The 24173-nt window shown below is 62.3% G+C and overlaps 1 protein-coding gene across 3 annotated transcripts in view; it reads left to right on the forward strand.

Moving 5' to 3' along the window:
• The window catches only part of LRP5 (LDL receptor related protein 5), a 72238-nt gene that overhangs the window by 27836 nt on the left and 20229 nt on the right, over window positions 1-24173 (forward strand). For all 3 annotated transcript variants that reach the window (XM_036426275.2, XM_036426276.2, XM_045578116.1), the window contains exons 4-12: window positions 337-533; window positions 1116-1247; window positions 12821-13217; window positions 14628-14799; window positions 15709-15925; window positions 17714-18003; window positions 20243-20469; window positions 21964-22148; window positions 23322-23645. In XM_036426275.2, coding sequence (XP_036282168.1) covers window positions 337-533; window positions 1116-1247; window positions 12821-13217; window positions 14628-14799; window positions 15709-15925; window positions 17714-18003; window positions 20243-20469; window positions 21964-22148; window positions 23322-23645 — 2141 coding nt within the window. The remainder of the gene's footprint in view (window positions 1-336; window positions 534-1115; window positions 1248-12820; window positions 13218-14627; window positions 14800-15708; window positions 15926-17713; window positions 18004-20242; window positions 20470-21963; window positions 22149-23321; window positions 23646-24173) is intronic.

The raw sequence follows: 24173 nt of genomic DNA on the forward strand, positions 1-24173 counted from the left end.
CTGGGGATGTGCCCGCAACCAAGGCACATGCCCTTGACCGGAATTGAACCTGGGACCCTTGAGTCTGCAGGCCGATGCTCCATCCACTGAGTCAAATGGGTTTTGGCGACCACGTGAATATTTTTTGTAGAAAGATATAAAGCGCTCGTTCTAAGTGAAATCGAAAAGACCACAAACAGCCCCACGTCCATGCACAGGGCTGGCCATTAAGTGGGGAGAAAGCGCTTTCCGTTTTCAGACTCTTGTATTCGCAGATGAGGGACTGTGGGCCTAGCGCCCAGGGCCTGGCGGGGCTTTGAACCGGTCCCTGCACCCCGTCTTCCTCCGCACCCGCAGGCAGAAGGTGGTGGAGGGCAGCCTGACGCACCCCTTTGCCCTGACGCTCGCGGGGGACACGCTGTACTGGACCGACTGGCAGACCCGCTCCATCCACGCCTGCAACAAGAGGACTGGGGAGAAGCGGAAGGAGATCCTCCGCGCGCTCTACTCGCCCATGGACATCCAAGTGCTCAGCCCCGAGCGGCAGCCCTACAGTGAGTGTGGCAGGCGGGCAGGGGCTGGGGGCCCCCCACCCCGCAGGGGCCTGAGGTCTGGGGGAGACCTGTCATCAGGCTGGTGGGGGAAAAAGGGGGTGCTTGCTAGAGCAGAGGGAGGTGTGTAGCGTGCAGGGGCGGGCTGGGGAGCAGCCTGGCCGGGGGTCCCCCCTGCAGAGCTAGTGTGAGGGCTGTCCCAGGGGTCCCATCATGACCGTATGGGCGGGTTCTGAGATCCTGCCAGGGAAGGCTGAGGGTGGCCTTCCTGGAGGAGGTGTCCTTTGTGGGGCCCTGAAGGAGATGAAGGCCTCTTGTAGAAGATTGGGGGCCGGGGCGGGAAGGTGCCCACACCTGGGCCATGAGGGAGGCTGGGAGGAATGGGAGGGGTTGGTGGGGCTGATGGCCGGGCGTGGTGGGAGTCAGCGGGGAGGTGGGATGGGGTGCCATGGTGATCCCCCGAGGCCTCAGGAGGATGGCGATTGGGCAGAGGGGCACACTGGGGCTCCCAGGGCATGGGAGGTTGGGGGAGTGGAGGGGGTGCCCGTTCTGGAACTTTCTCTCACCCTGCCCCGTGTTCCCCAGTCCACACGCAGTGTGAGGAGGACAACGGGGGCTGCTCCCACCTGTGCCTGCTGTCCCCGAGGGAGCCTTACTACGCGTGCGCCTGCCCCACGGGCGTGCAGCTGCAGGCCAACGGCAAGACGTGCAAGGCAGGTGAGATGCGTGGCGCTGGCTGCTCGCCATGGCAGGAGGGGTCTCCCCCCGTCCGTCCCTGGGGGTCGTCCCGTAATAACGCCTGGGGGACGGAGGTGGAGAGCAGGTTCCTGAGGGGACCTTTGCACGCCCCAGTTCAGATGGTTTCTCCCACACGCCACGTCTTCTCTTGGCTGGAGGTGTTTCCCCACCTTTTTATTGTCCCCTTTAATTTTCAGGCACTTGGTGCTTTGAGGGCTCAGACTCTGACTCCTTTTAAGGAAGGGTCCCCTTCTCTGTGCCCGTGTCTGACCTGCAGGTGGCAGGTCCCGGCATGCTCTTTGGGAAGTGGGCTTGCCTGCTGGGTGTTTCTGTTCTGTCTGCTTTTGCTGGTGCTGGGTTGTGCTGCCGGGAGGGGAGAGGGCCGGCTGGGGCTTGGCCCTGAACTGAGAGGGGTCTGCATCTGGTGTTGATTGGTGATGCCTGGCTGAGCCCTGTGTTGGGATCGGCTTGTGATGTCTGCTCTGGGAGAGGGAGGGGTGGCTGGCTGCAGGCTTGGTCGCCATCTCCGCCCACTTGGGGGTGCCTGGGGCCAGGCTGCAAGTGGGCATTTAGGAAAGGAGGGGGGATGAACACGACTGCCTCCCGAGAGGTGGGCTGTGCAGAAGCACCCGGTGGGTAGTTTTTGGTAAGGGGCCTGTGAGGCTCCCTTGTGCGTCTGAATTCTGGGAATGTCTCAGGACTCGAAGCTGGGGCCTTGGGCGTGACTTAGATGCCTGGGACTCTGGCTTCGGGTGTCTGCATCGTGGTGTCGAAATGAAAATTTGTGGGAATTCTATTTTTTCCTGATTTTGAGTGAATGAAAGCCAGCCTTCCCTAAGGAAAGGGCTGAGGTGGTGGTGATGCTTGGGCCCCAGTGAATGGGTATGGCCTCCCAGCGGTGTGCAAGCGTCCCCCTCATACGGGAGGATGGAATCAGGGTGGGCCCTCTGGCTGCCGAGCACAGAGGTGGGGGCCGAAGGGGGGGAGTGGGGCTGGTCTCGTCAGCCCTCTGGCTGCAGTTCCCTCGCCTGTGAAATGGGCGCGCAGAGGACTCCCCTCCGCACAGGGTAGGGGGGTGTGGGGGGGCGGGCGTCAGAGGAGAGGCTGCTGCCCAGGACGCCTGTGTGGATGGGATGTGGGGTCCACGTGGACCGGGCGGGAGCCTCGGGACTCTCTTCCTTTGGGCTCGGGGTGCACTGTCTCAGGTCCCCGGCCCCTCCTGGTGAGGGGCCCTGGGGAGGGTCCTGAGGCTTGAGACTAGGAAGGAAGTCACACCAAGCGGCCCCAGCATCGCCAGAGGCTTAGGGGGCCTCGGGGGTCCCCAGGGACTCTTGTCCCTGGAAACCAGCACACGGGAGTCCAGGGCCCGCCGCCCTGGTGCTCGGCGGGCCTCCCCGCCCCCTCAGCTGCAGCCGCTCCCCCCCACCCGCCGAGGCGCCCAGCTGGCTTTGGTTTTCCCCATGTTTTTCCAATTATGTGGAGTGGGCTAAAAACAGCAGTAGCGGGGCCTTATTTGGGAGTTACCACGCCGTCCAAGGAGGCCGCCACCTCCCTCGCTCTGGCCTCTCGGCGGCCGGCTCTCCGTGGGACGTGCCCTGTTGTTTGACTCTTGTCCCCACGGGTTCCTCGTCGCTGGGGTCTCTGGGCAGTGCGCCCCCTGCCCCGGGCCCGGACGCCCCGGGTAGGTGGCTCCCGGGAGTGCCCGGGCCCCGTGGCTTCACCGCTCGGGGCGGCCGGGCTGTGCCAGGCGGCTCTCCGTCCCCCACCCGCCCAGACCGGGGGCGCAGGCAGGCGGGAGGCCCCGACGCCGTGATTTACGGTCCGCCCGCCCCGCCTCGCCGGGAAACAGTTTTAACAGATGTTCGAGGGACGGGAAACACAAAGACGGCGGCGGGGACGGCGGCCGGGGCAGGGGGAACAGAGGCGGCACTGTTGGGTCTGAGGGGCCGACTGACAACTGGCTGCATCCATCTGTCTGTCCGGGCGGATCAGGCCGAGGCGCGGGGCCGAGGAATGAGGGGTGCGTTTGTTCCCGGCCTGGCTGTCCTGTCGCTAATCGGGGAAGTGGGTCAGAGGGAAAAGAGAGGGGCCCCTGTGCCCGCCCCCCCCCGCACGCCCGTGGTCAGCGTGGACGCTGCGGACAGCAGGCAGCTGCTGTTCCCTGCCGAGGACCCGCCATGTCTAAGTGGACTTTTATTTTTTTTTTTTTTATTTTTTTTTTTTTTAATATATTTTATTGATTTTGTACAGAGAGGAAGGGAGAGAGATAGAGAGTTAGAAACATCGATGAGAGAGAGTCATCGATCAGCTGCCTCTTGCACACCCCCTACCGGGGATATGCCCGCAACCAAGGTACATGCCCTTGACCGGAATCGAACCCGGGTCCCTTCAGTCCCCAAGCCGACGCTCTATCCATTGAGCCAAACCGGTCCCGGCCTAAGTGGACTTTTAATGGCAGGAAAGGGAGAGGGCACAGTCCCAGGAAGTCCAGGGTGACACGTCCGAGCGTCGACTTTTGTTCTGTTGGAAATCCAGGTGTAACCTGCCGACAGCAGAGGGTGCGGGTTCTAAGCGCGTGTTGGATTTGCATGGACAGTTGTGTCAACCTGTGCTGCCTCTGCCCAACCCAATACAGAACCTTCCCGCCACCCAGAACCCCCCCCCCCAACCCGATACAGAACCTTCCCGCCACCCAGAACCCCTCCCCCACCCGATACAGAACCTTCCCGCCACCCAGAACCCCTCCCCCCAACCCGATACAGAACCTCCCGCCACCCAGAACCCACCACCCAGAACCCCTCCCCCAACCCGATACAGAACCTTCCCGCCACCCAGAACCCCTCCCCCAACCCTATACAGAACCTTCCCGCCACCCAGAACCCCTCCCCCCAACCCGATACAGAACCTCCCGCCACCCAGAACCCCTCCCCCCAACCCGATACAGAACCTTCCCGCCACCCAGAACCCCTCCCCCCAACCCGATACAGAACCTTCCCGCCACCCAGAACCCCTCCCCCCAACCCAATACAGAACCTTCCCGCCACCCAGAACCCCTCCCCCCAACCCGATACAGAACCTTCCCGCCACCCAGAACCCCTCCCCCCAACCCGATACAGAACCTTCCCGCCACCCAGAACCCCTCCCCCCAACCCGATACAGAACCTTCCCGCCACCCAGAACCCCTCCCCCCAACCCGATACAGAACCTCCCGCCACCCAGAACCCCTCCCCGCCCCACAACCCGATACAGAACCTCCCGCCACCCAGAACCCCTCCCCCCAACCCGATACAGAACCTCCCGCCACCCAGAACCCCTCCCCGCCCCGCAGCACGGCCGCGGTCCCGGTTCTGGCACGCGATCAGTGTGGTCTGTTCCAGAACCTCTTAGAAATGGAACCGCACAGCACGTGCTCTCCGTGTCTAAGCCGGAAGACCGACGTTTACGTCGGATGAAAGAGGGGAGGAGAGCAGGCCGTGTTTTGGGGAAGAGAAGACGGCCCTCCTGGCTGTGGGATGAGACCCAGTGGCCCTTTCCGTTCTGGTCCCGCCGGCTCGCTGCGGCATCCAGCACGGCCCTGCCCCCCCAGCCTGCCCGGGGCCCCCCCGGCTCCGGCAGCCCCGGCCCAGCTGCAGCCGGGCCCCCGGCGGCCCCGAGCCCGGTGTCTCCCCTTGCTCCGGAGTCAGGTTCTGGGCTTCTCGGGTCCAAGTCCAGGCAGAGCCCGGGCTGCCCAGAGGACGTCACCCACTGAGCCGCACCCACAGGGCAGGGCCACCATCTGGAACGTGCCCAGCAAACCACTTTTGCTCGAGTCTCTCTGTCTCTGTTGAGCCCGTCTCTGCCCCGGGCTTGAGCCTTCAGGATGTGACTCTCCCCTTGTTCACAGATAGCGTGGGGGGCAGGTTATGGCAGAGGCAGGGGCTGCGTGGTGGGGCTGTGGCCTCGGGCTGGGGGGCCCCCTCCCCGCCTTGCTGGGGGCCTTCCCCATACCCGGGCTGTACCTGTGAGGGAGCAGGGTCAGGGTGCTTGCTCCAGGTCGCTCCGGGAGGGAGTGGGGGTGGGGCTGGAGTCCGGTGCCACCGTGTGGTGGGCGGCCCGGGGACGGGGGAAGGCCGGGGGCGGAGGACCACGCGAGGGGCCGACCCTGGAGGCGGGAGGGAGGGAGGGAGGGAGGGCGGCTGCAGGGGCGTCACCAGGCCGGCACGGGCCTTGCTGCTCTCTGGCTGCCCCCGGCCCCTGGGCAGAGGAGCCACCCGTGTGAGAGCTGAGCCAGCGGTGCCCCTGCCGCTGCCGGCAGCTGCAGCCTGGTCTCCGGGAGCCCGGCCGGGCCCAGCGGAGGACAGCTGCTCCGGCCTCCGGTTTCCCGTGGGGCCAGCGCCCGGCCCGGCCACTTCCTCTGCCTTGTGACCCTGCGGTTGCTCGGCACGGTTTCCTGGGCCGGGAGGCTGGGCTGCGGTTTTAGCTTTTGTCCAACCGCTGACCCCAGGGGGGCAGTGGAGGAGCTCCATCAATTGCTAAAAAACAAAAATAAGCCGGCCGCCTGCCTGCTGCGAAGCTGTTTACGGCTTCGGCTCTGCAGAGTGGCCGGCAGCCTGGGCCCCGACCGGCTGCGTCCGCGCGGCTGCAGGCCCGGGAGGGGCCGGGGCCGCGGGAGGGAGGCGGGCGGGGAGCAGCGGCCGTGCGTCCGGGAGGTGAGGGGGCTGTTCTCTGCCTCCATCCCAGCCTGAGGGGCTGCCGGCCTCCAGTGGGCCTGTCCTTGGGCTGTGACCTCGGAGCTGCCGTGGTCCACCGGGGGCCTGTGGTGCCTGCTGGGGGATGGGGTGAGGCCCCTCCCCTTGCGTCTGGGCTGAGGGGGTCCATCCTCGTTCTGCTCATCACAAAAGCCCCCTTTCCCACCGGGGAGGGAGATGCACCGAGAGGGCCTGTCAGGTCCCCCCGCTCGGGGTGACTGCCAACAGGCTCGCCTCCTAGGCTGTGGGGGCCGCCTGGTTTCCCCCACCCCGTTCCTTCCTCCTCCTGTCGCTCTTTTCTCCCACAACGAACCCGGGCTCAGAACCTGGAGGCCACATGCACATCGTCCACCCGTGGCAGTTCAATGCCAGCCAGGCCTGGGTCATTCATTCCCCCGTCGCCCAGGGGGACCTGCCCGGGCCCGACCCGCCTCCCCGCCCCCCGCCTCCCCGCCCCCCCCCTGCCTCCCAGCCCCCTCCCGCTTTCCCGCCTCCCCACCCCCGCCCCGTGCTCCCCCTTTGCCTCCCCGCTGGACCTCCAGGTCCTCGAAGGAAGACTGTGTGCGCCCACCTTGGTGTTTCCTGGTTACGAAGTCACGCTTGTTTTCCCTGCGGAAATGAAAACACCGTAAAAAATAACGGGGAGGATAAAATCTGCCGGTAACGTGGCCTCCAGCACAAGCTGCCTCTCGCGTCCTGCCGCTTCCCGCTCGCCTCTGTCTGCGGGGTGTGTCCAGGTCTGGTCCCGTGGGGTGTGTTCACGTCGCCAGCGTGGCCTCGTGTCCGGCTTCCCCGCCGTTTACCGTTTCCCCGCGGCTTCCCGCGCGGGCCTGGTCCAGAGCGGCGCCCTCGGCCTGGGCCTGCCGTCCTCGCACGCTGTGTGTGGGGACAGTTAGACTGTCCACAGGCCTGGGCTTCGCTGTTTTCTTTTTTCTTTTGCTTTTTAAAAAAAATATATTTTATTGATTTTTCTTCCACAGAGAGGAAGAGAGAGGGATAGAGAGTTAGAGACATCGATGAGAGAGAATCATCAATCAGCTGTCTCTTGCACACCCCCCACTGGGGATGTGCCTGCAACCAAGGTACATGCCCTTGCCCGGAATCGAACCCGGACCTTTCAGTCCGCAGGCCGACGCTCTATCCACTGAGCCAAACCGGTGTCTTTGCTGTTTTCATGCAGAGATGACAGCAACGCTCGCTGACCAGGAAGCGGTGACCAGGGATCCACATGTGCCTTGGGCTGGGTCCTGTGGGGGGGGGACTTGCTGGCGGAGAGGGTCCCTGAGCCTTGTTGCCGTCCCGGGAGTGTGTGCCCTGTGGGTGCCCTGGAAGGCAGGGCCAGGCGGCACCCACACGGAGAGACCACAAGCCTCTCTGCACCCCAAGGTGGCAGCTCGGGCCTCTCCCGTGTGCATGTTACCGAGAGGTTCCCTGTTTTTCATGTTTACCTGCTGGGCTGTCTCTCCTGTTTGTGTGTACGGTCTTCGCCTGGGCATTGCTGGGGTCTGGGTGGTTTTCTGATGGACGTATCTGCCTTTAATAAAAAAAGGAATAGACTCTAATTTTGGAGCGGGTCGAGGTTGACGGGAAAATAGAGGGAAGCGTATGGGCGATTTGCCTGAGTCCACTCTCCCTCTTCCACAGTGTCCCGTCCCTAGAACTTACTCTCTCGCGTTGTGAAAAGCCGTGGACTTTTCACGTGAGGCTCAGCAAGCCGCCCGTGGGCAGATGCCTCGCTGCCTGTTTTTGTGCAGCCTGGGAGTTAAGGATGGTTTTGACATTGTGAAAAAAGAAAAAGAAAAAAAATTCCAAGGAGAGCGTTTTGTGACGGCAAAGGATGGGACATGCACATTCCATGTCCACAGAGGACGCTTGCCCGCTTCTGCTTACGCCTCCCCGTGGCGGCTCCGGGGCTGCAGGGAGCGTGGTGGGTGCTGGGCGAAGCCGGGCGATCTCTCCCGGCCTCTGCAGAGGGCGTGCGGTGTCTGCTCAGACGGGGGCCTGGGCCGCCCGGAGACCACACTGCGGACACTGCAGGGTGTGCTGCCGGCGTGCGTGTCAGGGCTGCGTGTCGCCCCGCGCTGGGCTCCTGCGTGTGCCCGGTGTGCTGTGTGCACCGGGCGGGCGTCCTCGGAGACAGGGCTGCGCCCAGAGCTGTCCGTCCGGGAAGGGCTGTGGCCTGTGTGACACCTCAGACCTCGGTGGGCCCCGGCCGCTGTGCTCCGATCGGCCGGGTGGGGGTTGATAGGTCAGCGCCCGTCCTACCCCCCCCCCCTCCAGCTGCAGGTGGGCTGCTGCCTGGCCTCACTGCTGCTGCCAGGCTGGTGCTTTTGCCCGGCGGCCCCTCCCTTGGAGCTTCCACGAAACCTTTCCTGTCACACTCCGCTCCCCGCCGAGTGTGGGCTGGATGGTGTCCCCCAGGAACCTGTGAGGGTGACCTGGCTTGGAAAGAGGGTCTTCTCCGATGCCCCAGTTAAGATAGTCACCCTGGGGGAGGGCGGCCCTCAGCCCGATGGCTGGGGACCCTGTCAGGGGGAACGTAGACACAGACACTCGGGGAGGAGGCTGCATGCAGGTAGCGGCAGAGAGGAGTGAGGCAGCCTCGAGCCGAGCGGAGCCCCGGACCGGAGCCGCGGGGTGGCCGGACCGGAGCCGCGGGGTGGCCGGACCGGAGCCGCGGGGTGGCCGGACCCGAGCGGTGGGGTGGCCGGACCGGAGCCGCGGGGTGGCCGGACCGGAGCCGCAGGGTGGCCGGACCGGAGCGGTGGGATGGCTGGACTGGAGCGGCGGGATGGCCGGACCGGAGCGGCGGGGTGGCCGGACCGGAGCCGCGGGGTGGCCGGACCGGAGCGGCGGGGTGGCCGGACCGGAGCGGCGGGGTGGCCGGACCGGAGCGGCGGGGTGGCCGGACCGGAGCCGCGGGGTGGCCGGACCGGAGCGGTGGGGTGGCCGGACCGGAGCCGCGGGGTGGCAGGGACCACCGGAAGCTGGAAGAGGGGGAGGGACCCTCCCCTGGAGCCAGCGGAGAGCACGGCCTGCCAGACCTTGAGGGTTGACTTCCGGCTTCCAGGCTGTGAGGAGTCAGTTTCCGCTGGTGTGAGCCCCCCAGAGTGTGGCTGTGCGTTCCAGCCGCCCCCTCTGTGTCTGCCTGGTCTGTGTGATCCCAAACGTGGTCCAGGGATGGCGCCTGGGGCGGAGGGCGCCTGGTGGGTGTTGGCAGGGAGTGGGGGCGGGGGTGACATCAGGACACCCCTCAGGCCCGGACACCCTCTGCCAGGAAGGCCACGTCGACCTGGCCTGTGCCCGGACGCCATGCTGGGCCCCGGGGCCGAGGTGCGCCTGCTTGCCGGGGTGTGTGCAGGGAGGAAGGGGCGCGGTCAGGAGCCCCCCCAGGAGGAGGCTCCGGGGACTGCTGCCGGCCGGGGAGGGGCAGGTTTCACTTTCCTTGGCAGCCTGTGAGGCCGGCCATTTGTTTAGACAACCCCGAGGAAAACCATTTGGCCAAACTGTTGGTTTCTAAACAGTTTACTTCCCTGGTGTTTAAACAAACTCCCCCCCAGCTTCGGGCTTCGTGTCTGGTCCCGGGGCGGGGCCGGCCTCGGCCTCAGGGCCAGCCCAGTGCCCTGCACCCACCCCGACGGCCCAGGCCAGGCTGCTGCTCTGACCTCATACGGACACCGTGGGGTCACCTGTGGGCAGCAGCCGTGGGGCGTGGCCTCAGGCCCAGGCCAGTGGCTCTCCCTGCGCCCGCACGGTCCTGCCCTGGACGGGGCGCCTGCCACCTCCCTGCTGGGCACCGTCCGGGCCGCCTCAGACCACCGGGCAAACGGGCTGAGTGGTGGCTCCCTCCCTGACTCCCTCCTGGTATTGTGTGTGCGTGTGTGTGTGTGTGTGTGTGTGTGTGTGTCTGCATTTCTCTCATTTTCTAGGCGAAGCTCAAATAAGAACCTGAAAGGCTCTGCCGCCGAAGGCTGTGGGAGACCCCCCTTTGGAGTCAATTAATACCCACTGATTTATCCCAGCATTTAATCACCATCTCTGCCGAGGCTTCTTTCCAAGGGACACTGATAATGGGGCTCTTTGATTTGGTGGTGGGGGTCGGGGGGGTGCTCCAGGCTTTGTGTTGACCCGGAACTAGAGGGCTGGGGCTGGGCCCCCGTAGCCCCTGGTGGCTCTGTGCCCGTTGGGCACACTCTGCCTGGACCTGCCGGAGGTCACAGCCACACAGATCCCAGAGGTTCTTTGAACTGGAGGCCAAACCCCCAGCCTCCGCCGACCCCGTACCCCAGCTTTCCTTCCTGGCACTGATTCACGGGGGGTCTCTGCCCTGTGACCCCTGGGCCACCAGGGGGCCGATCCATTTTTCCACCCCCGTGGCCAGCACCTGGTCCAGGGCCTGCTGAAAGCAGCCGCCCTCAGCAGTAGCGGTGGCGTGACCGAGCCGGCAAGGCGGCTGGCGGGTGCCAGCTTCAGGGATCAGGGTGCTGATGGGACCTTCTTTTCCCACTTGCTGCTGTGCGCCTGGCGGGGAGCCTAACCTCCCCGTGCATCGGTTCTTCGTCGGTAAAACGGGCCACAGCGGGCTGGTGTGGAGTTTGTGCTATTTCAGGGGACTGGGTCTGGAGGATCATGGGAACAGGGGTAGGCAAAACAGGCTCCAAGTGTGTTTCGGGGCCAAGTGTCGGTTTCCCCCGGGACCGGCCTTTTCTGTGGGGTTGTGGTTGCAGTGCTACTTGAGGTCCAGCGAGGCTGCCCGAGCTTCCCTCTTCGGAAAGTTCTGAGATGCCCCCTGGGACCGGGCTCTTCTTGGTCGTGCCCTGGGGGGCTCTGTCCTCCCTTCCCCCCATGAACCAGAACCTTCTGTGCAGGAAGGTCTCCTTGGTGTCAGGGCTAGACAGGGTCAGCTGATTCTTCACTATAAATGAGGAAACCGCCGAAACCGGTGTGGCTCAGTGGCTAAAGCATTGGCCTGCGGACTGAAAGGTTCCAGGTTCGATTCCGGTCAAGGGCATGTACCTTGGTTGCGGGCACATCCCTATGCGAGCACATCCCTAGTAGGGATGTGCAAGAGGCAGCTGATCGGTGATTCTCTCTCATCAATGTTTCTAATTCTCTATCCCTCTCTCTTCCTCTCTGTAAAAAATCAATAATATATATATATTAATATATATTTTTTAAAAATGAGGAAACTGAGGCCCAGAGAGGGTTAGGGACCTGCCCACAGTCACACAGCAGAGGCCATGCTGGAGGTTCCTGCCCGGAAGTCTCCCTGCTTGTCCTAGGATGGTGTACTTGCTCTGAGCCTGGCCTTGTGCTGGGGCTGCGGAGCGCGAGGGGGCAGAATCCCCAAGGGTGGTGCCCAGGCAGAGGGGCCGACTGTGCGTGTGTGTGTGTGTGTGTGTGTGTGTGTGTGCTCGGCCGGTGCACGGGGGAGGGCAGGCAGGAACGGCTTTTCGGGGAGGAGGAGGCCTGTGACCTGGGCCTGTAAGAACAGGTCGGATGTCAACAAAACACTTTGGGAGTGGAGCCCAGAGGAAGATGGTCTGTTGCAATTCAGAATGCTTCTCCTCTTCCTCCAACACACACCAAATCTGAACTTGCACGAACGCCTCTAACTAAACCTGAACTTGGGCCTCCGAAGGGTCCCGTGTGGTCGAGCCCTTGGGGCACCCTCTGAGCCTTCTCGGCTGCCTCCCTTTTCCCAAGGCCTGCTCCGTTTTCCTGGTCCTGGGTTCATGAAGCCATGGCTGGCACGTGTGCGCCCTCTAGTGGAGGCATCCGATGATGAACTCTGGGCCTTGCAGCAGGACAAATGCAGGGCACCTGCTGGAGGGCTTGGCCCTGGAGGCCAGAAGCTGGCATTGAGGTACAGGAGGTCCGGCCACCCATGGTTTGACCAGGCGCCGAGGTGGGCTTGGAGGGTCTGGGGGCCTGGGTATGAGGGAGGTGCCGGCTGTCTGTCCCTGTCTGCATCCTGTCATGCTGTGTGACTTCAGGGTGGGCCTTCCCCATTCTGGGCCTTGCGTCAAACCAGGAAAGTGGCCCCAAAGTGCCGGAAGTGGTCTCTGGGCCGAATCTTGGTTGTGTGGCTCCTTGAGACCAGAAAGGGCCAGAATGAATGAGTGAATGATGGTCCGACTCTGGGTGAGGGCCACGTGCGGACCCAGCAGTCTCCCGAGGTGTTCAGGTCAGGGTGGGGAGCACCCCGGGGCCCCCGAGTCCACATGCGGCTCCAGAGCCCCTCCTGCTGGGAGTTCTGGTAAACCCAGCGGGGGGACCCAGGACAGCACCGGATGCTCATTCTGCTGGGTGACAAAGAGGCTCCCCTGGTCACCCGGGAAGGAACCAGGCTGAGCGGTGATAGGCGGCTGAGGGACACGAGGCTGCCTGTGGGGCAGGCAGAGTCGGGGGGCTTCAGGGAAGACGTGGCATTTAAGCTGAGCCACAGAGGGTGAGCGTGTAGAGAAGGTGGGACCCCATGGCACCGCCAGTGGGGTCTGGAGCCCAGTGCCCGGGCAGGACTTACAGTTGGGGCTGGCGAGACAGCGCTTAGGCTGTGCAGCGGTTGATACCAGGTGGCTGTGTGGCTTTCAGCTGGCTGCTTACCCTCTCTGTGCCTCTGTTTTCTTACCTGTCATTTGGTGACGCCAACAGTGCCAGCCTGGTTGATCTCCTTTGGGGAGGAACTGGCGACGGTGGAGGCAGATCTAGCGAACGTTACCTGACCTTACCCCGGGGACGGGCCGAGCCCCTCCCCCGCCGTGCCCGCCCCGGGCTCAGGCTCCCGTCCGGCGGGGCCTCACCCCGCTGCTCGTGTCCCCGCAGGGGCCGAGGAGGTGCTGCTGCTGGCGAGGCGGACGGACCTGCGGCGGATCTCGCTGGACACGCCGGACTTCACCGACATCGTCCTGCAGGTGGACGACATCCGGCACGCCATCGCCATCGACTACGACCCGCTGGAGGGCTACGTCTACTGGACGGACGACGAGGTGCGGGCCATCCGCAGGGCCCACCTGGACGGGTCGGGCGCGCAGACGCTGGTCAACACGGAGATCAACGACCCGGACGGCATCGCGGTCGACTGGGTGGCCCGGAACCTCTACTGGACTGACACGGGCACCGACCGCATCGAGGTGACGCGCCTCAACGGCACCTCCCGCAAGATCCTGGTGTCCGAGGACCTGGATGAGCCCCGGGCCATCGCGCTGCACCCGATGATGGGGTGAGGCCGGGGGCGGGGGAGCTGGCGGGGGAGCTGGCGGGAGCTGGCAGGCGGGCCAGACGGGAGTCCTGGGGCCTCCTCCTGCGCCAGAATCCCCCGCGGAGGGCTCCTTGAGACGCACGTGGCTGGGCCTGCTGCCCGGGCTCTGCCTCGGGAGGACTGGGTGGGACCCCAGCACTTGCATTTCTTCTCTCTTTTTTAAAATATATATATTTTATCGATTTTGTACAGAGAGAAGTGGAGAGGGATAGAGTTAGAAACATCGATGAGAGAGAAATATCCATCAGCTGCCTCCTGCACCCCCCCCCCACTGGGGATGTGCCTGCAACCGAGGTAAAAGCCCTTGACTGGAATCCTGGGACCTTTCAGTCCCCAGGCTGATGCTCTATCCACTGAGCAGCACTTGGATTTCTAATAAGCTCTTGAGGGCTGCTGCTGCTGCCGGTCAGGGGACCAGACTTTGAGAAGCTGTGACGGGCTGGTGTGTGTGTGTGTGTGTGTGTGTGTGTGTGTAAAGCTCTGGAGACCTTGGGGGAGTCATTTCCTCCACGGGGCTTCACTCTGTGTCTGCAAAACCCGCCGGGCCCAGGGTGAGCTCTGGGCTCATAATGGCAGGCACAGGCGTGGGCGCTGCAGCCCTCACCGCACGGGGCCTGGCCTCTTCTAGCACATTCTGTGCTTCTGTGGTTAAAGCGTCTCCTTCCCATCTCCCAGTGGGGGAAGCTGGAGCCCAGAGAGGTTAAGGGACTTGCTCAAGGTGAGGCCGGTGGGCGGATGCGGCTCTGAGTCAGGCCCAAGGGCAGGGTGAGAGCCGTCCCCGTGTGAGGGGCAGGAGGCAGAGGCGTTCACTGCCGGCCCCCGGGGAGGGACTGTGGCTCAGGGTTGCTCTCCGCTGGGGGTGGGGGAGCAGATTCCAACCCCCACCCCCGCCCCAGCTCTGGGTGGGAGGCCCGGGGAAATGGGGCCGGGAGGCGGGTGGGTGAGGTCTGAGGGTCGGGCCCAGCTCAGGCCGGTTGTCTCAGTGCTCAGCCCTCTTCCCGGAGCGGCCGCCGCCGGCTCTAGTGTTGCTTCTCGGGGCCACAGAGCACGTGGCCCCCGCTTGGCACACGGGAGCCCCTCGGCTCTTCCCAGAAGGTTCCACTGGCCTCTTCCTCGCTCTCGGTGCTCGGCCTCCCCAACCCCCAGGTCCCTCGTCAGGGCGTCTGCTCTCCGCTGGTCCTTCCAGTCCAGGGCCCCGAGCATGAGGCCCACCCCTGGGGCACCCTGTCCCCGTGGAGCCCCCGGTCCTCAGACGGGCCGGCATCTCCCGAGCTCCTCTCGCGCGACGCTTGGGTGCTGTTCTCAGCCCTGGGGGTGCAGCAGGAACAGACAGACGGACGCTGTCACGGACACGCGCTTCTCCTCCTCCAGCCTCATGTACTGGACGGACTGGGGGGAGAACCCCAAAATCGAGTGCGCCAACCTCGACGGGCAGGAGCGGCGCGTCCTGGTGAACACGTCCCTCGGCTGGCCCAACGGCCTGGCCCTGGACCTGCAGGAGGGGAAGCTCTACTGGGGAGACGCCAAGACGGACAAAATCGAGGTGAGCCGCCCCCACGGGGGGGAAGCGGATCATTATTGTTTGAAAAATATATATTTTATTGATTTTTTTACAGAGAGGAAGGGAGAGAGCTAGAGAGTTAGAAACATCGATGAGAGAGAGTCATCAATCAGCTGCCTCTTGCATAACCCCCACTGGGGATATGCCTGCAACCAAGGTACATGTCCTTGACCGGAATCCAACCCGGGACCCTTCAGTCTGCAGGCCGACGCTCTATCCACTGAGCCAAACCGGTTTCAGCTGGATCAGTATTGATGTCGGCCCACCTGACCGTGGGCCCTGAGCTTGGGGCAGAGGCCCCGACTGCCCCCGCCCCCCACGCCCTGCCCCTGACCCCTGTGTGTGCCAGGACCTGGGCTCTGTTAGTTAGCCAAATAGAATCTTAAAAATAGTAATTACAATACATTTCTTTTTTAAAAATATATGTATTTTTATTGATTTCAGAGAGGAAGGGAGAAGGAGAGAAACATCAGTGATGAGAGAGAATCGTCGATCGGCTGCCTCCTGCACCCCCCTCCCACTGAGGCTTGAGCCCTGACCTGGCATTGAAGCGTGACCTCCTGGTTTGTAGGTCGACACACAGTCACAGAGCCACGTGGCCAGGGCCCCCCTCGCGTGTCTTCATCGCCTTTTTGTACCTTCCTGTTGTGGGGCCAAAACGGGAACCCGCATCCAGACCGATCCAGAGAGTGAACCCATCCCTTACCATCCACAGCTGGCCCTTACACAACCCGGTTTGATTGGCTGGGTCCGCTTCTACGCGGGCTGTGTCCAGTAGTTTGTGGAGGCCGGGCGGGCGGGCGGGTGGCGCTGGGGCTGCTGGAGGCCGGCTCGGCCTGCTGGAGGCGGCTCCGGCCGAGGCCGGTTCGGACGGGCGTCTCTGTCCGCCAGGTGATCAACGTGGACGGGACGAAGCGGCGGATGCTCCTGGAGGACAAGCTGCCGCACATTTTCGGGTTCACGCTGCTGGGGGACTTCATCTACTGGACCGACTGGCAGCGCCGGAGCATCGAGCGTGTGCACAAGGTCAAGGCCAGCCGAGACGTCATCATCGACCAGCTGCCCGACCTGATGGGGCTCAAGGCCGTGAACGTGGCCAAGGTCGTCGGTGAGTCTGGTCAGCCTCCAGCCGCGGGTCGGCCGGGCCAGCTGGTGTGCGGGAGAAGCGACGGGGCTGTGGCGGCCCTTTGGTCCAGGGGTGGCCCGTTTTAGGGGGCAGGAGCGTCCAGTGGGGGAGCCTCATGGCGGACTGAGCAGGGTAGGTGACGGTGAGTGTGTGTGGTTACGGATGGGTGGGCATGGGGCAGTGTCCTGACCGGGGATAGTGACAAGGCAGTGGGTGTGGACTGGCGCTGCTGGCCGTCACTGTGACAAGAACGGCCAGCACTTATTGTGCGCCTGCTGTGTGCCTTGGTGCCCAGAGCCACCTTAGATGCTAATGACGACACTGCCATTCACACGGGGGAGGCGGGGCGGAGCTAAAGCCACGCAGCTCTCGATGGCCGAGCTGGGACTCACGCCTGGTCTGCCTCCACCTCATCGAGGCCGAGATTTGCAGAAAGCTCCCTTCCTGCCATTTTGTCTCTTTAGCGGAAAGATTCCAAGAGCAGGTCCACCAGCTACGCCGGACGGAGTAGCGCCTGGGTGGGCGGGGCCAGGATGGGCGCTGCGGGCTCCAGGGGGCAGGGCTCTGCTCCCCGCTGGGGCCCGGGGCTGGCACAGCGCCTGCACGTGGCGCTCGGCAGACCTTCGCCCTCCCCCCGGCTCCCAGGCGGTGGCTCCGGCTGGGGTGTTAGAGGAGTGCCTGGCTTTAAGATGCAGGGGGGCCTTTGGAGCTTGGAATTTCAGGAGCAGGTGGGGAGTAGGGTTTGCGGGAAGAAGGGACGGCTGAGCAAAGGCCTGGAGGGGAGGCCGAGGGGCCTGACCTGGGAGCCGCCACTGTTTCTGCATCTCGGGGCCTTGAGTCCCAGCCTGTCCTGAGACAGGAGCGGTGGATCGGACACTCTCTTTCACAGCCACCTCATGAGACACACTCATCCCCCACGGTGGGCGGTGCGGCCCCTGCGAGCGACCGCTTAAAAAAACAAAAGCCCGGGGATGATTAAAAAAAGAAAAGAAAAGAAAAAGAGATATAGCCATGGGGTGTGATTGAAAGCTGCGAAATTAGGCTCTTTCTCTTTCTCCCTCTTACTCTCTCTCTGCCTTATCTCGGGATTTTCTGAGAGAGAGTAGGGAAAAAGTGTTCTTTTTTTAGCTGAAATACTTGCCATTACATCAGAGCCAATCTTAATAGCACCCCAGGAATCAGTGTGGCTCCCAGGCTGCCCAGAAATGAGGGAACGTGCTGAGGACCATCTGCGTGAGGAAAAGAGTGTGTCTGGCCGGCCTGGCACGCCCGAGTTCTTGAGGTCGCCGAGAGGGTCGGTGAATGGGAGGAAGCCTCTGAGTGGGGCCTCGGGCTCCGGTCCGGGCAGCAGGCCAGAGTCTGGCGCGGGGGAGGGATGATCGTCTTGTCATGGCCTCGTGTCGTCATTGCATCCACCCTGGGTCGGAGCTCAGGCCAGGAGGCTAGACCTCCTGGTTCTTATTCTCACTGAGCTGCTTCCTAACTGTCACCTTTACTAACCTCCCCACACCCTGTTTCCTCGACAAAAAAAAAAGGATGGGACTAGCGTCTACCTCCCCGATCGCTGTGTGGTCAGAGCCAGTCAGCACCCGGGGGCCCGCTGGGGCCCTCGTCACTGCCTCTCCCGTGCCAGGGGCGGCCTGGGCGCCCGATCTCTCCATCCCGGGTCCCCACGTGTGTCTGCTGGAAATGAAGCCACACGTGACCGTGGATGGAGGGCACGCCCTCTGCCGGGCTGCTGACGTGCAGGGCCTGCGTGTTGCCTTCCAGGGACCAACCCGTGTGCGGACCAGAACGGGGGCTGCAGCCACCTGTGCTTCTTCACCCCCCGGGCCACCAAGTGCGGCTGCCCCATCGGCCTGGAGCTGCTGAGCGACAGGAAGACCTGCATCGTCCCCGAGGCTTTCCTGGTCTTCACCAGCCGGGCCACCATCCACAGGATCTCCCTGGAGACCAACAACAACGACGTGGCCATCCCGCTCACCGGCGTCAAGGAGGCCTCCGCGCTGGACTTCGACGTGTCCAACAACCACATCTACTGGACGGACGTCAGCCTGAAGGTACGGCCCGCCAGTGTCTGCGCAGCCTTGCCTGCAGGGGGCTGCCTCGGAGGCTTTTAATTGAAAAAAAAAAATTGACTTTAGAGAGAAGAAGGGTGAAGGAGAGAGAGAGAGAGAGAGAGAGAGGGAGAGAGAGAAACATTAAGGATGAGAGAGAATCATTGATCGGCTGCCTCCTGCACGCCCCCTACTGGTAATGGGGCCCATGTCCCAGGCATGTGCCTTGAACAGTGACCTCCTGGTTCATAGGCTGATGCTCAACCACTGACCCACGCCAGTCGGGCAGTTTTTAAAAATATTTGTAACTCCACTCAAGCCAATGAAACATTAGTGAGCCTGCTCTAATAAACGAACGTGAACGATTGCAGTGAGCGGATCCAGGACGCCCACAGATGAGCTTTTCTGGAGCGATTGGGTCGCCGGGAGACGTCTGGGACACCGTCCTCAGCCTCCCCGCCCGCTCCTTCCCAGCGTGCACTTGCTTAGCAGGCTCTGCATTCACGGAGCAGGTGTGAACACCCTGGAGAAGTACAGGGAAAGCAGGCGTGGCGGACTGGTCCGAGGGCCGGCTGCCTCCTTTTGTAAATAAAGTTTTATGTGCTCGTGGCGACGCCCATTTGTTTACAGAATGTCCACACCTGCCTTTGTGCCCCTGGGTTGACCTGTGAGAGATCCGTTTGCTGACTCCTGTTCCGAAGCGCAGCGTTTGCAGCGAGAGCTGCTTAGCTCTGTCTTTCATTCTGCCATTTCTGTGATGCTTCTGGAAGATTTTTCTGATTTTAAAAGTCACCAGGGATCATTGTAGAAAGAGGGAAATACACAGAAATGTATAAAGAAGAAAATAAGAACCACCCATCACCCAACTTAACTTCTGTGTATTTCCTTTGAGGGTTTTTTTTCTTTCTTATAATAGTATTTTTCTTTTTTTTTTATTAAATATATTTTTTATTGATTTTTTACAGAGAGGAAGAGAGAGGGAGAGTTAGAAACATCGGTGAAAGTGAAACATAGATCAGCTGCCTCTTGCACACCCCCTTCCGTGAATGTGCCTGCAACCAAGGTACATGCCTTTGACCGGAATCGAACCTGGGACCTTTTAGTCCGCAGGCCAACGCTCTATCCACTGAGCCAAACCGGTTTCGGCAATACTATTTTTCTTCATCAGAATCATATGCTGCATAGAATTCTGTTTCCTGGTCTTTCCCACTTAGCATTTCAGCAGGCATTTGTTTTGTTAGTCTTTTATGAACTCTTTAGCAGTGTAAAAAAGTCCGCTGCACAGCCGTTCCCTACTGTACGTGACCATTCCTTTATTTTACGGGTTTCCTGGTCACTTCCGCTTCTCCCAGCTCAGCACCCACAGCGGCGAAAAGCCCCTTCGGTATTTCCAGTAGCTCCCCATCTTTTGTATTTTTGTTCATTCCTTTGGGTACAATTTCAGGAGGATTACTGAGTGGAAGGACACAGCTGTTTTATTTATTTTATTTTTTCCAAATATATTTTATTGATTTTTTTACAGAGAGGAAGGGAGAGGGATAGAAAGTCAGAAACATCAATGAGAGAGAAACATCGATCAGCCACCTCCTGCACATCCCCCATTGGGGATGTGCCCGCAAACAAGGTACATGCCCTTGACCGGAATCGAACCCGGGACCCTTTTCAGTCCGCAAGCTGATGTTCTATCCACTGAGCCAAACCGGTTTTGGCAGGACGTAGTTGTTTTTAAGGTTCATGATACATATATACATAGAGATATATATACTATGTAATTTACCTAAAATTCATTTTGTTTTACAAGTATATAAAATAGGTAGTTATAAAACATATGTATATACATAAAAGCCAAGCGACCAGAACAATGACTGGTCTCTATGATGCACACTCTGGTGGCCAACTGGCCCGGTAGGGGCCCCAATCGGCCCCACCCAACCGCCTGCGGTCCTTCCCTGTCCCTGGCCGGCCTGGCCCCAATGGGCCTCATTGGGGGCGGACTGACTGGACCCCACCCATGCATGAATTCGTGCACTGGGCCTCTAATATTCCATGTAAGAATAGCTAACTATTTTTTCTAAAGTGTTCGTAGTTGACCAGTTTATTTTGGAACTCTCGCAGGTTGGTGATCTGGTCACCGATGCGGCAGGCAGCTGCTCCAGGGGGCGGAGCAGCTCGTAGTTAAATGTCTGCCGGGACGCTGGCTCCTAACCGTGGCCTCTGCCCCCCTTTCCCCCTTCCCCCCCAGACCATCAGCCGCGCCTTCCTGAACGGGAGCTCGGTGGAGCACGTGATCGAGTTCGGCCTCGACTACCCGGAAGGCATGGCCGTCGACTGGATGGGCAAGAACCTGTACTGGGCGGACACCGGGACCAACAGGATCGAGGTGGCGCGGCTGGACGGGCAGTTCCGGCAGGTCCTCGTGTGGAGGGACCTGGACAACCCGCGCTCGCTGGCCCTGGACCCCACCAAGGGGTAAGCACCGTTTGTGTCGGCACGTGTGTCCCCGTCCCCCTCCCACCTCTGTCAGCCGGCACGGGGACCAGCCGAGGCCGAGGCCTGGCTGCCCGGCGGGCTCTGTGATCGGAGCGGCGCTGGCCGCTGCCTGCGTGGAGGTGGCCGGGGCTGGCTGCACCTTCGAAGGTCACGTGGTTCGTTTCACGGGGAAACTGAGGCCCAGAGCCGAGAGAGGAGCGACAGCCACTGTCCCAGGCACTGCACAGGACGTTTTCTTCCTTCCTTCCTTCCTTCCTTCCTTCCTTCCTTCCTTCCTTCCTTTCTTTTTTTTAATATATTTTATTGAGTTTTCACAAGAGGTAGAAAGAGGGATAGAAAGCTAAAAACATCGGTGAGAGAGAAAGAAACACCAATCAGCTGCTTCCTGCACACCCCCCACCGGGGACATGTCCGCAACCAAGGTACATGCCCTTGACCGGAATCGAACCTGGGACCCTTCAGTCCGCAGGCCGCCGCTCTATTCACTGAGCCAAACTGGTTTCGGCTGCACGGGGCGTTTTCCTGTGGGTTGTGTCACTGCGGCGACTAGGGAGGCCTGGGGGGGGGAGGAGGTTTGTAACTGAGGCTCAGAGAAGCTGAGTGCCTTCCCAAGGCCACACAGCCAGTCACAGCGGGGCCGGACCAGGATGTGCTGTTCTTCTCCTCGCCCCGTGTCACCAGCCTCCGCCTTCTGGGAGCTGGCTTTGAGCCCTCGGATTCCCCTTAGCCAGGGGTTAACACCGTGCTTTGTGTGGGAGGCCTGGGCTCTGGCCCGGGACATCGGGCCTGGGGTGTGGTGGAGGGGGCGTCTCCCTCTCACCGAGATCCCTGTTCTGAGCAGCTGGCACAGTGCTGGTCCCTTAAGGCACCAGCCATGCGTAGGGAGCACCCCGATTCCGGCCTGCCGCATGCCCCTTAGGGACGGCAGAACAGGGAGGCCCAGGTTTTAGCCGAAGGGCAAGCCCCACGTGTGTGGTTCTGGGATGAGGATGGGGGCTTCTCTTCGGGGAGCTGCCGGGTGGCGGCAGAGCCGTGTGCTTCCTGGCCCTGCCACGCCTGCATCCTGGCCCTGCGTCCTGCCCTCACATCCTGCTCGGCCCGTGTCCGTCCTGGCTCCCCCGCCACCCAGCATCCCGTCCGGGTCAGTTAGCATCTGTCCTTGACAAAGGCGCTCCCGCCTGATGGTCCCGTTACACGGCCCCCTCGTCTGTGCCCGTTTGTGCCTGTGAACGGGGTGGTCACGCTGCCCCTGCAGGTGAGCTGCTGCGGGCATCCAGGCGGCAGGAGGTGGCACGGTGCCAGCCCCGCAGGACGGCGGGCGGTGGGGGCTCGGGGGTCTGGCCTCCTCCCTGCTTCCCGGAGGGATGCTGTGGAAGTGGCTCCCTCTGGGCCGGGCAGGACCGAGCTCAGGAGACGTGGCGGCCGAGCGTGTGGGCGCCTCTGAGACCGACCTGCCTCTCCCCGTGCCTCCAGCTACATCTACTGGACCGAGTGGGGCGGCAAGCCCAGGATCGTGCGGGCCTTCATGGACGGGACCAACTGCATGACGCTGGTGGACAAGGTGGGCCGGGCCAACGACCTCACCATCGACTACGAGGACCAGCGTCTCTACTGGACTGACCTGGACACCAACATGATCGAGTCCTCCAACATGCTGGGTGAGGGCCAGGGTCCCCGGGGGGTGGGTGTCCTTGGCTGGAGCATCCGTCACCTCGCAGCTCCCCCTGCACCGTGCCCTTTGGCCTTCGAGTTCCCGGGCCCCCCAGGAGGTGTGGGCACACCCCAAGTGTTCATCCAGTGTCCCCCCTCTTTTTATTTTTTTAAATATGTATTTTTATTGATTTTTTTTTTTTTTAAAGAGAGGAAGGGAGAGGGATAGAGAGTTAGAAACATCGATGAGAGAGTTAGAAACATCTCCAGCTGCCTCCTGCACACCCCCCACTGGATATGTGCCTGCAACCAAGGAACATTCCCTTAACCGGAATGGAACCTGGGACCCTTGAGTCCGCAGGCCGACGCTCTATCCACTGAGCCAAACTGGTTAGGGCAGCGTCCCCTCTCTTGAGGGTGTCCCTTTCCGCACTGTGCCGTGGGCCTGTCGACAGGCCCGTGACCACAGTTCCTGGCTCCGGCTGAGCCCTGGGCCAGCACCCTGATTTGACACAGCACCACGTGGCCTAGGTTTTCACTGATGGGGAAACAGGCCCAGGGAGGGCACAGGGCTTGGCTCAGGTCACAGAGGGCCGCTCGGATGCCAGGGCTACGCACTCAGTCTTCACCTTGAGCACCTACTACGTGCTAAGTCTTGTTCTAGGACCACTCACAAGCCACCCCCAGCACCCTGGGATTAGGTAAAAAAAAAAAAAAAAAAAAAAAGCATCATTCCCAATTACCCAGCAGTAGGGGCAGGGTCTGCACCCAGAACACGTGACTCTGGGCCCTGTCCCGTTGGAGGGCGTGGTCCTGCCAGCTCCGTGGGGTCCCGGGGCTGCGCGGGGCAGCGGCAAGACTGGCTTCCTCCCTCCTCTCTGCTGCTGTCGCCGGGGTGGGCGTGGCCGCACCCGTTACCGATGAGGGAACTTTCCTCCATCCTGCTGTTGGTGAGCGTGTGGCTGGTCTCCAGCCCGTGGCTGCCACCCACGCGCCTGTGCGCATGGTGCAGGCGCACGCCGTGTGCGGGCGTGTCTCCCGGTCCCCGGTCTGGCACCTCCGACGTCAGTCCGTCCTGTCCGTTTTCCAAAGAGGTCGTGCTCTCCGGCTGCAGGGTGGGCTGCCAGGCGGTGCCGGGCGGGCTGCGCCGCCGCTGACGCCCGCCCGTGCGTCCCACGCAGGCCAGGAGCGGACCGTGATCGCCGACGACCTCCCGCACCCCTTCGGCCTGACCCAGTACAGCGACTACATCTACTGGACGGACTGGAACCTGCACAGCATCGAGCGGGCCGACAAGACCAGCGGCCGGAACCGCACCCTCATCCAGGGCCACCTGGACTTCGTCATGGACATCCTGGTGTTCCACTCCTCCCGCCAGGACGGCCTCAACGACTGCGCGCACGGCAACGGCCAGTGTGGGCAGCTGTGCCTGGCCGTGCCCGGCGGCCACCGCTGCAGCTGTGCCTCCCACTACACCCTGGACCCCAGCAGCCGCAACTGCAGCCGTGAGTGCCGCCCCCCCCCCCCCCCCCCCCCGCGGCGCCAGCCAGGCTGGCTCTGGGGCCGGGAGGGAAAGGGGGGGTCTTGGTGCACGTGCTGCACAGTGTTACCGGGCGGCCTGGGCTCGGGGAGGACGCAGTCGCTGGGCCAAGCCCCGAGCTGGCACATCCCACAGGGAATCGAGGTCCCTGGGAGAGAGCACGCACTCAGGGAGGCAGGCCCTCGCTGGGTCCTTCCTGTGGCTCTTGTTTAACGCTCAGGCCTGCGGGGGGCGACGTGTCACCGTCCTCCTCTCACTCACAGGCAAGGAGCCTGGCGCAGAGATGCAGGGCGCACAGCGGGCGCGGTCTGAGCCCGGTTTGAATGCGGGCAGGTCCCTGCTCTTGACCCCTGGCCACGTGGCCTCACGTCCACACGTGTGATCCTCACACGGACGCTCTGAATCATGCAGGCCTTTTAAAAAGTTCTCTTTGTCGGTGATAAGGAAGTGAGCTTCAGGGAGCCTGAGGGCGACTTTCCCCTGTAGCATCAGA

The sequence above is a fragment of the Pipistrellus kuhlii genome, unplaced genomic scaffold (assembly GCF_014108245.1).
Source record: "Pipistrellus kuhlii isolate mPipKuh1 unplaced genomic scaffold, mPipKuh1.p scaffold_m20_p_9, whole genome shotgun sequence".
NCBI classification, from domain to species: Eukaryota; Metazoa; Chordata; class Mammalia; order Chiroptera; family Vespertilionidae; genus Pipistrellus; species Pipistrellus kuhlii.